The sequence below is a fragment of the Mastigoproctus giganteus genome, chromosome 2 (assembly GCF_048544385.1).
Source record: "Mastigoproctus giganteus isolate SK-2022 chromosome 2, ASM4854438v1, whole genome shotgun sequence".
NCBI lineage: Eukaryota > Metazoa > Arthropoda > Arachnida > Uropygi > Thelyphonidae > Mastigoproctus > Mastigoproctus giganteus.
Window position 1 is genome coordinate 161,202,154 of NC_143576.1, and position 15,856 is coordinate 161,218,009.

Sequence of the window (15,856 nt, forward strand, 5' to 3'; positions counted from 1 at the left end):
TATAGGTCACTGAGTTATTTTTTGAGAATTTATTCATTTTGAGAGAAGTTTATGACCAGTGCCAAGCAGGGCCCCTTCAAGACTGCTTGGACAGCTTTAAGGAATAGTCACAAAAGTAGTAGCTAAGTTTCAGTGCAGCAAAATACAAGCTCTTACACTTGGAGAGAGGTAAACTCCAAAACAACAAATTGAACTCCACTTGGTGGGGTTGATTTAAAAGTGGTAGAGGAAGAAAAGCAATTTCTTTTAGCCAGTGAGTTGATGATTACTAGAACAGGTTGCCTTCACAGGCAGTTGAGGCTGACAGTATGAACAAATTCAAAGGTCAACTGGATAGTTAGAATTAGCATTAATAGAGGCATATGATGCAAGAAAGCAAGCTTATACAGCATCAGCCAAAAAAAAAAAAAAAAAAAACCCTCCCTTCCAGTTACAGAAATCAATTCACTCCAAAAGTTTGTATAATTCAGCCTTGAATTTATTTAAGCTGTGAACTTCCACCAATCAACCACCTGCTGGCTAAAGGCAAATTTTGCATATCTATTCTACAACTGTCTTTCCTCAAGTGTGGAATCTGAGCAAGAGGAGGTATCCCATCAGCATTGAACCTGCTCAAACCATTCAAGGCCTTATACAACTCAATCAGATCACCTCACAGGTATATAGTCTCCACACACTGCAATTTGCAGAACTTAAGCCTATCTGCATAACAGCAACCCATTGTTTCAATCACTAATCTCGTTGCTCTTTTCTGTACTTGTTCTAGTAGCTCAACATCTTTCCTAAAATGAAGTCTCCAGACCTGTATGCAGTACTTAAGCCTGACAACTGCATTATACAAGGGGATAATCACCTACTTATATCCCTGCTAGCAAAATTCCTATATACCATTGACTATACTCCACGAGCTACTCTTGCAGCCTGTCTGCACTGGCCAGAAATTTCATATCTGATTGCACAATTACCCTCAGGTCTTTTTTCATTCTCCATTACCCCGAGTGTAGTACCATGCAGTTGGAATGTTACTCTCTTATTACTGCTACCCATATGCAGTATTTTGCATTTGTCAATGTTAAACTTCAGTTGCCCCCTCTCAGCCCATCTGCTCAAATACAGAGAAAACCAATGGGCTCAAACGGACCTCTGGGGAACTCCACTAATAACATTAGTCCAAGAAGAGCAGAGTGCATTGATTACCACTCTTCTTCTCCCACTCACCCAACCTTTTATTCATTGTAGCAACTTGTCATTAAATCAATACTGCTTTAACTTGTACAGTAGTAGTCTTCCATGTGGAAAAGTATCAAAAGCTTTCCTAAAATACAAGTTTTTTTTTTTTTTTGATGAAAACCCCAAACACGAGAGGTATTAGAACCTAGAGTACTTGGTACAGTGCTAGGAATGGAGGTTGAGAAGACGAAAGAAGATATTTGTTGATATTAGACTTGAACTTCGGTAGACTGTAATTTTCAGGAAATACGTACAAAGGAAAGTTGTTCCAGAAAACAGCAGTTGAATGAATAAATGAGGAAGATGAAAAGTTGGTTCTGTGAGTTTGAAGTTGGACAGTAAATGGATGCTGGCTGGTGGTGACACATGTTCGGACTGTTTTGAAAGAGAGAGCGGGAATAATAAAAGCCAATTCAGTAGAACAGTGTCTATGAAAGTATCTGTAGAAAAGGCATCCAGCAGAAACAGTATGTCTATGAGACAGCGAGTGGAGTGACTCTGTTAGAGAGGAGTCATTAATTAACCTAACTGCCATCGTTTGAATGGAATCTAGGAGCCTAAGAGAGAGGTTTTGGGGGCACCGCCTCAGATTTGGGAACAATATTCCATGCTAGGGCAAATCTGAGATTTGTACAAAGTGAACAGCTGTTTGGAAGAAAGGTAACGCTGAGAGCGAAAGAGAAAACCAAGTTTTTTAGATGCAGAGGAAGCAATATTTGTAATGTGCTTGTGCCAAGAGAGAGATTAGAAGTCAAGGTAATCCCCAAAAGCGATATATAAACTTGCCTAGAAATCGGAGTGTCACCAAAGATAAGCATAGGAGCAGAAGAATACTTTTTGTGAGATATCAGACAAGACTGAGTTTTAGAAGGATGGAAATCAACTAAGTTGTCTTTGCCCCTGGAGAATTAGCTGGAGAGCGGCATTTAAGGAATTGGTAGCACTGACGGAATCCATACTAATGTTCGTTGATCACACAGAAGGTTTCTAAGTAGTTTAAGAGTTGGCGGTTAATTGATTTCACCATTATTTTAGAAAGAGTGGAAATAATTGCAATGGGACGATAATTGGATGGGAGGGATTTTTCACCATATTTAGGATACGATATGGCTGGATATGATCAAATTTCCAAGCACAAAGAAAAACACCTTTGGAATAAGAAAGTGAAAAAAGGTGCAAAGAAAGGAGGAAGTTCAGGAGCACAGGTTTTCAGAACAAATGGAGAAATACCATCAGGATCTGGAGCTTTCTTAGCATCAAGATTCGTCAAAATCCTTCTGATATCCTTTTCACGGAAGACCACAGGAGGCATTGAATGGAGCGTGTTGTGAATGGTGGGAGGTGTTTTTCCAAGATCATTAATGCATGAGTTGGAAGAATATTGGGATGCTAATAGGTCAGCTTTATCCTTGGCTGAAGAGGCAACAGAACCATCTGATTTTGACAGAGATGGGAGCAAAGATGGGCAAATGTTGCGGCCAATAGCTTTGGCAAGAGACCAGAATGCTCGGCTACCATTAGGGTAAGAAGCAAGTTTTCAACTCTTAGCCTGTTCAAAATCTAGTTTGGACTGATTAATAACTGCTTTACAATTGTTGTGAGCTTTGGTGTAAGCAGAAAATGAAACTGAAGAATTGGAAACAAGCCAATTACGATATGCAATGCTCTTCTCTTGAATAGCCTTAGCACATTTATTGAAAAACCAAGGTTTAGATAAAGGACGAGATTTTAAAGTGGAATGTGGGATAAAGGGTTCCATTCCTGCAAGAATAATTTCATTGACACGATCTGAGCAAATGTTGACATCAGAAGTTTTGAAGTTTTTGAATTCTATACAGTGGGACCAACTGATGTGTTACCAACAGCAAATTCGAAATGGGAAGCATTCAAAGAACTTATCTTGGAAGCTACTAGGCTTTACATAACAACTAAGAAATATTATTCAAGGTTTAGGCCTAAATGGATGTCAGATGAACTAATAAGACAATTGGCAGAGAAGAAAAATGCATGGGATACATATAAATTAACATGTGACACAGAAGCCTATGATAGATATAAGTTGATCTGTAACAAAGTTACAGAGGTTAGGCAGGCGAAGGCAGATTACAAGAAATCTTTGGCAAGGGATGCAAATAAAAACAGCAAAGAGTTCTTTACTTATGTAAACTCTGGAAGGAAGGGGATGAATCAGATTGGTCCACTTGATATCGGTGGTTCAACTGTTGATGATCTGCTCAGGTATCTAACAAACTAAATGAATATTTTGCATCTACATTCACACATGAGGAGTTATTCAGGAAGGGGAATGCCATAGATGAAGTAAACACTGGCAGTGAGCTAGATGATCTTGTAATAATTGAGTGTAAAGTGGAGGAGAAATTGTTGAAGATAAATACAAGAAAGGCACCTGTGGTGGATGGGATCAATCCAGTTATATTGAAGGAGGCAGCAAAGGAAGTAAGCAAACCCTTAGCCATAATTATGAGAGCTTCCTTGGACTCAGAGGAGGTACCCATAGACTGGAGATGTGCAAATGTGACTCCAATTCACAAAGGAGGATCAAAGGCTGACACAAGTAATTATAGACCTGTGAGTTTAACTTCTGTTCCAGGAAAATTAATGGAGGCACTGCAGGATCATCTAGACAAGACTTCAGTTATAGCTTGGACACAGCATGGTTTTGTGAAGGGGAAGTGTTGCCTGACCAATTTGATTGGATACTATAATGCAGTCACAAAAGAACTGGATGCAGGGAATAACTTTGATATTATATACTTGGATCTTAGAAAGGCTTTTGATACTGTTGCACATGGAAGACTGCTGCACAAATTGGAGCAGTGTGGCACTGGAGGCAAATTGCTGCTATGGATAAAGGGGTGGTTGAGGGGGAGAAGACAGAGTGGTAATCAATGGACACTGCTCATCGTGGACTAATGTTATTAGTGGAGTCCCTCAGGATTCAGTGTTGGGTCCATTATTGTTTTCTGTATTTATAAATAATATTGATGATGGTATATCAAGCTTAATGTCCAAGTTTGCAGATGATACAAAGGTTGGCAGGGTTGTTAAGGACACTACTGACGCTATGCTGCTGCAACATGATATGGAGAGGTTGAGTAGATGAGTTGAGAGGTTGCAAATGAAGTTTAACACTGACAAATATAAAGTACTACATATGGGAAACAGCAACCACAGAGCAACATATCAACTCTGTGGTACTACACTGAAAGTGGTAGAGAATGAAAAGGACCTGGGGGTAATTGTGTAGGCAGGTATGAAGTTCTCTGAGCAGTGCAGATGGTCTGCAAGAGTAGCCCATGGTGTCTTATCAATGATATACAGGAATTTTTCTAGCAGGGATAAGGAGGTGATTATTCCCTTGTATAAGGCAATGGTCAGGCCACACCTTGAGTACGGTATACAGGTCTGGAGGCCTCATTTCAAGAAGGATGTAGAGCTGCTGGAATGAGTACAGAGAAAGGCAACAAGAGTAGTGAATGGAACAAAGGGTTTCTCTTACGTAGAAAGGCTTAAGTTTTGCAAATTACAGTGTCTGGAGACTAGGCACCGACGAGGTGATCTGATAGAGGTGTACAAAGCCTTGGATGGTTTGAGCATGCTCAGTGCTGATGAGATTCTGCCTCTTGCTCGGAATAATCACCCGAGAGGGCATAAATTCAAATTGAGGAAAGACAGATGTAGGATAGATGTGCGGAAATTTGCCTTTAGCCAGCGGACAGTTGGTTCGTGGAACAGACTTCCATCCCTTGTTGTGGAAGTTGATAGCCTAAATAAATTTAAGGCTCAGCTGGACAGGTATTTCAAACGAACGGAGGGGTGAAGTGGAAGTTTTCTTTTTTTTTTTTTTTTTTTTGGCTGATGCTGCATTAGCTTGCTTTCTTGCATCATATGCCTCTATTAATGCTATTGCTAAATAGTAATCTAACGAATTAAAAGAAGAAAAGAAATCTCGCAGTTCATCCCATTTTGTATTCTTGTAATGCCAAACAACACGAGGTTTGAAATAGACATGAGATAAAGGCTCCATAGGCATTCTGTGTGTTATCAGACACTCAGTCTAAAACACTGATGGATCCAATATCTTGGATCCATCAGTGTTTTAGACTGAGTGTCTGATAAATGTCTGATATCCAATAAATTACAGAAGATTTAGGAGAAGTCCAGTTGGCCTGCCTCCCTAAAATCCACTCATGCACACTTTCTCGATGGTAAGCCCTGTTACGTCTCTTAGGTGGCAACGAACGTGTAGAGTGGTTCTCTTCAAGACGCCTGGTCCGCGTGAAGAGGAAAAGCCCAAACTCTCCAGCATATGACAGCATAACAAAACAAATGGCCCTCAGTCCCCAGCAGCTTTCACTTTCCCTCTTACGACAGCGAGCAGATCAGAGTGGAAGCAGAGAGTGCTAACAATCTCTGGGTACGACCAGGCTGCCATGCACAGAAACTGAACTTGGCCTGTTACAACGTAAGATCACTCATTGGTGAACACAGGATATTAGATCTGGAAAAGGAATTAGAAAATGTAAATTGGAATATCATCGGTTTGGCTGAAAGAAGAAGAAATGAATCACTTATAAATTTATCAAGTGGAAATCTGCTATACACCAATAAAAACAGTGAAAGGAGTGAAGGTGGAGTTGGGTTTCTGTTCCATAAAGATTTAAAAAACAACCTTTTGGAATTCAAAAGTACATCACCAAGGGTGTCAAGACTAATACTTTAAGATTTCTAAGAGGTACAAGCTACAGGTTATAATGATTTATGCACCAACATCGAGCCATGATGATGAAGAGGTTGAAGAAATGTACACCGAAACTGAGAGTCTTCTAGATGAGCAGAAAACGCACTACTATTATTATGGGGGACTTCAATGCTAAGGTTGGAAAAAGACAAAACAGCACAGAAAGGGGAACTATAGGAAATTTTGGAATTGGTGAAAGAAATGAAAGAGGCAAAAGATTTGTGGAATTTGCAGAATCTCAAGGATTGTCAGTAATGATCACTTTTTCAAGAAAAGGGTGAACAGAAAGTGGACATGGAAGAGTCCAAATGGATTAACAACTAATGAACTCAACTTCATCCTCACTAACAGAAGATATATTGTGAATGATGTTACCGTCCTGAATAAGGTAAATTTTGGAAGTGATCACAGATTTCCTATATCACAATGATATAGGAAAGGAAAAAACTGACTCGAGTAAATAATACAAAGGTCTTTGAGATAACAGAAGAGGAGAAAAGCAGTATGTACTGGAACTTAAGAACAAGTTTGAGCTTCTGCAGACAGCTCAGGACCAAGAAATCGACAAGGAATATTACAACTTTCTGAAAGTGATAAAGTCCAAGAAACCTATAGGGAAAAAGAAATCCAAAAAGAAAAAATTCCAAAAAAAAAAAAAAAAGGCGAAAAATGAAGAGCAAGATAAACACTGACAAGGAAAAAATTGACTATACTGAGTTATGCAAAGCCATTAGAAAGAGACTCAGAGAGGACATAAGAAGATTTAACACAAGAAAAGTAGAACAAGCATTAAGGGAAAACAAAGGATTTAAATCAGCAGCCAGGAGCAGTAATACAGAAATACAAATGATACTGAAACTGAAGAACAGCCATGGTGTACTTATAAACAGCAGAGAAGGCATAATTCAAATAGCAGAAAACTACTATAGAGAATTATACAAGGAGCAAGGGAATGATGCCAGCAGTGGGGAAGATGGATTGCAAATTAGCAACATATACGGCATACCTATTCTTCTTCTTCCTGATGAGGTAGAACATGCATTGAAGAAGATGAAGAATCAGAAAGCCCCTGGGGAAGATGAAGTTACTGTAGAGTTGTTAAAATTGGGAGGAGGAGACATAACACAAAAACTAGCAAGGCTCTTCACAAAGTGCATTAGAAAAGGTGTGACACCTAATCAGTGGAATAATGCAATCATAGTTTTGCTGAAAAAAAAAGGAGATAAATCAGAAATTGGAAATTAAAGACCAATTAGCTTGTTATCCCACGTCTACAAGTTGTTCACAAGGGTCATTACTTACAAATTAGAAAGAATACTTGATGAGAATCAACTGAAAGAACAAGCTGGCTTTAGGACAGGATTCTCAACTATGGATCACCTTTACGTAATATCACAGCTAATGGATAAAGCAAACAAATATAAAACACCATTATGCCTAGCATTTGTGGATTATGAAAAGTCATTTGACTTCATACAGCATAAGACAATGTTTTGGGCACTGGAAAGACAAGGCATAGATACCCTATATATTATGATTTTGAAGAAAATATATGAGAATGCTACCTCCTTTATTAGACTAGACAAAGACAGTAGGAAATTTAAAATTGAGAAAGGAGTTCAACAAGGAGACACAATATCTCCGAAACTGTTTACTGCTGTTTACTTGAGGAAGCTTTCAGAAGATTAGACTGGTCGCAGAAAGGAGTCAATGTGAATGGAGAGTACCTAAACCATTTACGATTTGCAGATGACACTGTGACCATAAGCCACGATCCCAAAGAATTAGAGGAAAATCTTAATCAGTTATGCCCAGTTAGTAAGGATTTTGGACTAAAGATGAATATGGCTAAAACAAAAGTAATGATAAACAAGTATGCCACAGAAAGGGAAATAATGATTGAAGGAGCAGTAATTGAAAAGGTGGAGTCATATACTTATCTGGGACAAGTTATTAGCTGTAATAATGATAAATGGCTGGAAGTCAAGAGAAGAATAAATTTTGGATGGACAGCATTCAGGAAATATAGTTACATACTGAAGAGCAATATCCCAGTATGTCTGAAACGTAAAATAATGAACCAATGTATACTCCCCACCATGACTTATGGAAGTGAAACTTGGGCACTCACCAAAAGAATGGAAGAGAAGCTGAGAACTACACAGCAAAGAATGGAACGAATTATATTGGGAATGAGACTGTTAGATAAGAAGAGAAACACATGGATTAGGCAGCAAACTCAAGTAAAGAGCATTCTTAGCAAAACTAAAGAACTAAACTGGTCTTGGGCAGGACACATAGCTTGAAGACATGATGACAGATGGACTAAGAAAATAACAGAATAGTACCCAAGAGGAGATAGAAGAAAACCTGGAAGACAAAGGCAGAGATGGATAGATGAAATTCATGAGTTTGTGGGTAGTAAATGGATGGCCAGTGCTCAAAATAGAAGGAACTGGAAAGTTGCTGGAGAGGCCTTCATCCTGCAGTGGATTGAAAATGGCTGATGATGATGAAAGGCTCCATTGAAGAAGAGACAATCACCAAGTTGTGATCTAAGGTGCCTAAGGGACAACTCACTTCGAACGTGTACTTAGAAGGGTTGTTTGTGAGAAAATGATCAAGCGTGTTGGCTGTATGGTTAGGATTGTCTACTATTCTTGTAGGTAAATGAACAATCTGTGCAAGGTCATTATTAATTGCAAAAGCCTCAGCAACTCGACCAGCTGGGTCAGTGTGACTAGAAAACGGAAGCCAGCTGGAGTTGTGAACATTAAAATCACCAAGGAAAATTACCTCACTGTTAGGAAAGTTGGACTGGAGAAAGTCAAGTTGCAAAGAGAGGAAGTCAAAGAGCTCCTAGTGATTAGTGGAGTTGGGAGAACAGTAGAGACAACAGATGAATTTGACACAATAATGTATAGAGGTTTTAAGCCAAAGAAGGTCGAAGAGAGGAGATTCCAAATTACCAAGTCACTGACAGGGAATATCGGAACGGACATATGCACATGAATGGACATATGCACAAGTACCACCTTTGTGGCGAAAGGAATCGTACAGCAAATAATTTGGGCAACTGAGATGAGCAGTAGTTGAATCAACCGATAAATGAGATTCTGTCAGAAAAAGTACATGGGGTTTGGCAGACTGCAAGTGGAAATGGACATCATTGAGATTAGAATTGAGACCATGTATATTTGTGAAATGAACTAGGAAGTGTTTCGGAGATTTAGATCTTTTTTTTGCAGATAAGCTTACTCTATTAGTTTGACAATTCATGGTGTATTCAATAGTAAGAAAAAGTGGGGTGGGCCATTCTGAATGAAGTAATGAAATTTTTGGATATAGTGTACACATGGTAAGAATATACCCAGATTCTTGACATAACTTGTCCTCGACAATGCCCCCCCCCCTGCATACACACTATTCGCACTCCTTCCAGTCAATATCTGGCAGAGTATAGGTAGCAAGATTATACATTAGTAATTCGGAAGCCTCCTGAGAGTTACCAATAGGTTTGGTCCGGTGCACTAACTAGTGGCCAGCCTGCGAACACCATTTTAGAGCTGTACCCTCGAAATGTAAGGAAGATTGGATCTCGCCATGATGTTCATCATAACCTCAAAAGTCATCAATCATACTGCATGATGGAAGAGATAGGGAAGGGTTGGCCGGAACTTAGCTCTAGAGGCTAAACATGGGTTCCACCACTTGAAGACTGCAATAAGCAAAGTGGTGGTATTGCACCGGTTGATGAGAGTCATCTACCACCTAGTATTGCCTGGTAACACAGAGGGGCGGCATTCCTCCATGTGCTGTGGGCGCCACACCTCAACCCATGCTTACATTGGTTTACACCTGCGTGGTCACCCACAGTGCTTGTGCACGGAGGTTATACCCAGGATTACTAACAGTCCCACCATCGTGAAGGTGCAAGCAGAGGATTTGGCTGTAACAGACTGTCCAAACTTTGCCGAAATAAGTATATGATATCAAAATTATTTGTTGCATCTAGTTCCTTCGTGACCACACCATAGTATCCAATCAGATTGGTCAGACAAGACTTCCCCTTTGCAGTCTTGTCTAGATGATCCTGCAGTGCTTCTTTGACAAGTGACTTCATCATTTTCCCTAGAACAGAAGTTAAACTAACAGGTCTGTAATTATTCATGTTACCTTTCATCCTCCCTTTGTGAATTTAGAAAACATTTGCACATCTCAAGTCTGCGAGGACCTCCACCAAGTCTAGGGATGCCCTCATAATCATGGCTAAGGTCCTGCTTACGTCCAGGTGCATTCCTTATGTTTAACATCAACAATTTCTACTCTACTTTGCTCTCAGTTATTACAAAATCATTTAGGTCTGCCAGATTTTAATGCACCTCTGACATTCTCCTCCCTGAATAACTTACTACTCATATGTGAATATAAATGAATGTACTCATTCAGTTTGTCAGCTACCTGAGCAGAATCACCAACAATTGCACCACTGATATCAAGTGGACCAATCTGATTCATCACCTTCCTTCTAGAATTTACATAAGTAAAGACTTCTTACTTCTTTACTTATGAAAAACAGTTGTTACTGTTTTTCTTTGCATTTTGCATGTCTAATTAGTTTATCTGACATCCATTTAGGTCTAAATCTTGAACAATATTTCTTTGTTGGTATGAAAAGCCTAGTAACTTCCAAGATTAATTCCTTGAAAGCTTCCCATTTAGAATTTGCTGTTGGTAACATCATCAGTTGGTCCCACCGTACAGAATTTAAAAACTGTATGAGACAATTGTAGTCATCTTTACGACAGAAAAAACCCTTCCCTTTACCCCTGATGGTAGCTTTATCTTTGAGTAAATCCCACATCGGTATGTACACTGTGGTCACTGCCACCTAGTGGTTCCTTTTCTGCAAATTCTTAATGCATGAATAATCACTGCTGATAATCAGATCAAGAGTATTACTCCCTCTGGTTGCCTCTCAAACATGCTGCTGTAGAAAACAATCATCCAATAAATCCACAAAAGTCTTGCTAGTGTGTGTGTGTGTGAGCGACTAACCCACAAGTTCCAGTGTATATCTAGGAAGTTAAAATCCCTCAGTATAAGACAATCTGATTTACTGGCCCACTCTTATTTCTCTGCAGGGTTGTTTTTTGTACTCATTAGAGTGATTAGGCCAATAACACACTCCTACTCTCGACTTTGCTTTCCCAGTGCTTATGTCACACTGAACTGAATCAACACTGCAGTGTCCACCCATGTGAACTGGATGCACTTACTTAGATTTTGTTTCTTAACTAACTAACATGACCTTTCCTCCCTTTCTATCCTATCTGTACACATTGTATTCCCCAAATTTCAATTCTGCATTACTTGTCTCTGTGTGACACCATGTCTCTGATATCTCAACAATATCTGCCTTTGATGTCTTCACCAGCACCTCAAATTCATTAAATTTATTTACTAAAATTTAGTTTATTATAAATATTATATAATAGCATATAATATATAATATTATAAAATTGAATTAAATTTTATTAAATTTAGTTACCTATGTGAGGAGGGAAGCAAATAATTGGTATTTTCTTATCTATTTGTTTTTCTTTCCAGCCAGAGCAGCAAAAGCCTGTGGCTTTCTTCCACTATATAGCTATTACTATTTGAGAGTTACAATATGGTTGGATCGATGTTCTCGGATCAGTGTAAATAGGCAGCAAGGAATGCATCAATGATTTATCAAACTCTTGCTTGTAGAGGTAAGGAGGTCATAATCCTACCCTAAAAGGCAATTGTAAGGCCAAACAAACAATACTGTGTCCAAGTATGGAGCCACATCTTAAAAAACAAAAATTTATTTTTTAAAAAGTTGGGTTTTTTTTGTTTTTTTTTTTATCCTTTCTGGCCAAAATTTCATTGGTCAAAATTTGGAAACAAGAAACTCAGGCACAATTAAGTTACAAGAATGATTAGATTACCTGCAAAATCACTTGGTAATGTTACCTTTAAATAAAATAACTAAGATAAAAAAATAAATAACTAGAATTGCATATATAACTTCGGATATTTTTATGGACAACCCAATAGGAATAAAAATATAGCCTTTCATTTTATTTTATAGATTCCATCCCCCCACGCATACATACACAATTGACACAGACAATTTTCCGGCTACTTTTGTGGCTGTAGGAAAGTGTTCTACAGCTATCAAAATACTATCAATACAAAAAAACAGGCTCGAGAAGAAAATACATTATAAAACATTTTAATCAGAATACAGAGTCTTAGTCATAATCTCTGGAAACATAATAAGAGGCATTAAATCATTTATCTGGAAAGCTTCAGACACGAAGTAAGTTGGTTTTCAGAATTTCTTACTTTTCTGAATAATACATATATCGTTGGCATTCAATCAAAACCTCGTACGTTGAAAATGACTACTTTTCAGGAGAATCATAATATACGAGGCTTTGATGGTCACAATATGCAGCCAATGACATGCGAGGTTTCTGCATTGTCTTCAAACACTTGTTTTGATCGGTTGATTACTTCCAAGGTTTTGCGGGCAATGTGGGACCAAAAATGAAACTCATTACAAACAAAATCAAATGTTTAATCAAATGTCAAAATCAAATACACCATAGAAAACTCTTAAACGAAAAAACGTTTTTTCGTTTAAGAGTTTTCTATGGTGTATTTACACCAATATTATACAGAATATTTACTCTTAAACATATGATGCTTTTTTGCATCAATCTTCACTTAAACATTATTATGTACACCTTCTGGCATCTCTCATATTGTGTGATTATCTTCACAACTGGATTGTCATGTCTGCAATACCAGGGTGCCTGCCCACCCACCGATGAAGGGCCAACAAGCTTTGAAACAGTGCCAAGTCCCACCAAGAATAAATAACAATAGTCTTCTCTTTTAGAGAAACATTACTTATTTGAGGTAGTGCAATCATGGCAACTCGTGAAGGAGGAGCACAATATGAGATACAGATAAAATGATGGGTAAAGTACCTGCCCGGCAACCCAAAGGTGCCGGGTTCGATTCCCGCCTCGGGCTTGGATCAAAGTACTGCAAAAACCTTGGGAGGTGCAATATGGCCACAGAAGCCGATGCGCCAACAACTATCAAATCAAAAAAAAAAAAAAAAAAAAAAGATAAAATGATGCCCTTCAAATTACAAACGTAGTTTTTTCGTTTAAGAGTTTTCTATGGTGTATTTACACCAATATTATATAGAACACTATAATAACATACAAGACAATCCCATACAACAGACCAGACATTACCCTCATCAACGAGAAGGATATGGTTATCTACCTGATCAACATGGATGTGCCCAAAACCAGCAACCTCCAGAAAATCTACAAGGAAATGACTGGGAAGTGCACAGACCTGAGAAAGGAACTCAAAGAAATGTGGCATAAGGAACAAGTAATGACCATCAGTGTCACCTGATCACTGTATCAACCACCAGCATGGTGTCAAAGAGCCTCCATAAGAACCTAGCAGCAAGAAGCCTCCCAGAGAACACTTACATGGAACTGGAAAGCCCATTCTGAACACCTGTAGGATAGTCAGAGTTCCTCGATCAACAGTAATAATAATAATAACAACAGTAACTGAACATAACCAACCACCCCTCGCACTTGGTACCAGTAATTGTCATGGGGTGGAAAAAGAAATCCCATAAGGAGAAAAGGTCTTCTTAAAAAAATAATAAAATAAAAAAATAAATAATAATAATAATGTGCTACAACTTTATTGATAAAGAACAATAATCTAACAGCAGAAAACTCTCGCTGACTGTAGCCACTATAGAATTACTATGAATCTCTAAAGGCATGGCCATCATCAAAGCCAAAGAGGTCTTTCAAAAGTCAATAACTGGCCTGCATAAAGTAGGTTTCATTTTTTTTCAAGACAGTGGTATTAGTGCAGTTTTAACAACATTGTACTATCAAGGTGATTGTGTGCTGATTCAATCCAATGAAATGTCAGAACTTGAATGGGTTGAAGTTTAACATTGACAAATGCAAAGTACTGCATATGGGTAGAAGTTGTTGTTGTTGTTATTTGGTTTTTAGGAGCATTAGCAACTAAGGCCATATTGCTCCGGGGATATGCGGTGGTCATTCCCTGACCTTTCCGCACCCTCCGTATTTGGTGGTCATGGGCACGAACCCCGGTCTAATCAAGAAGCGCGTGCTATGCACTGCTGCTCCTGCCCACCTGGCTACGGAGGTGCCATGGATAGAAGTAACCCCAGAGAAACATACCAGCTGTGTGGTACTACACTTAGGGTAGTAGAAAATGAAAAAGACCTGGGAGTAATTGCACAATCAGATATGAAGTTTTCTGACAGTGCAGACAGGCTGCCAGAGCAGGTCATGGGGTTGTGTCAATACAGGAATTTTGCTAGCAGGGAAATGAGGTGATTAAACCTTTGTATAAGGGCAATGGTCAAGCCATGCCTTGAGTACTGCGTACAGGTCTGGAGGCCTCATTTTAGGAAGGATGTAGATTTGCTTGAGCGTGTACAGAAAAGGGCAACAAGATTGGTGAGGGGAATGAAGGGATCCTCTTACCAAGAGAAGCTTAAGTTCTGCAAATTGCAGCAGCTGGAGACTAGGCACCTGCGAGGTGATCTGATTGAGGCGTATAAGGCCTTGAACGGGTTGAGCACACTGAATTCTGATTGGATTCTTCCACTTGCTCAGATTATGAACCTAAGCGGGCATAAATTCAAATTGAGGAAAGACAGTTGTAGAATAGATATGCGGAAATTTGACTTTAGCCAGTGGGTGGTTAATTGCTGGAACAAACTTACATCTGTTGTTGTGGAAGTTGATAGCTTAAATAAATTTAAGGAGGAACTGGACAAACATTTAGAGGGAATGGTTATGTAATTTTTTTATTTTTTTTTTTGGCTGATGCTACATAAGCTCATATGCTTGCTTTCTTGCATCACATGCCTCTATTGCTATTACTATTACTTAGACTCAGTTTGGCCACTGGCACACTTTCTGTTATGAATTCATAAGACCACAGCATTTACTTACGAAATCAAAAATCTGAGGAGCACCAAACATAGAATGCATAGTGGAGAAGCAAGCTAACATAAACATTAAGTTAAATGTTATTTAACTTTAGCTTAAAATTAAAATATAAATATACCAAAACATTAAAATATAACAAATTGGTTCTATGAATCAAATTTAGAGAAACAATTTTCCCAAGGATGTGGGGAAAAAATCAAATCTTAAAAATGGCCAATTTTTGGCAATGTACTGTACTACACTTAGGGTGGTAGAAAATGAAAAAGACCTGGGAGTAATTGCACAATCAGTTACTCCCATGCAATAGCAATGCAACCTATGAAAAAAGACCTCAGTTTATGTAAAGTTACTACAATACCTGCCACAAATAATTTACAAGAGCATCACGATTATTATCCCATTCCTTCTGTAACTGGCTAGCAGGAGGGTATTTGTTGCATCCTAGCTCAAGTGTGATTTCAAAGTCATTAGACCCAAGGTAATTAAAATCTTGCATCCCTAAAATTAAAAACAATAAATAATAAAATACAAATAAAAAATTCAGAAACATATTCACAAATATATTTTTAAAAAATAATGAAAAGTAATTTTTTATATGTAATAGAAATAAAATGGTATTTTAGACTTACTGACCATTTGGCCATAGGGGATGAATCTAACTATAACATTCATTTGCACTTACAGCTTCAGAAATGCAGAAAGTTATTATAGTGATAATAGTGAATACTCACTTGTTTTCAATAATGAGTCCTAACCACCCATCATAATGGTTACTTCTTTCTGTGTTTTAACC

The 15,856-nt window shown here is 38.4% G+C and overlaps 1 protein-coding gene across 1 annotated transcript in view; it reads right to left on the reverse strand.

The window, feature by feature from the left end:
- Positions 1-15,856, reverse strand: part of LOC150089708 (carboxypeptidase E-like) — a 116,647-nt gene that overhangs the window by 16,927 nt on the left and 83,864 nt on the right. The window contains exon 6 of the mRNA XM_090368749.1: positions 15,422-15,561. Within this exon, the coding sequence (XP_090224875.1) occupies positions 15,422-15,561 (140 nt within the window). The remainder of the gene's footprint in view (positions 1-15,421; positions 15,562-15,856) is intronic.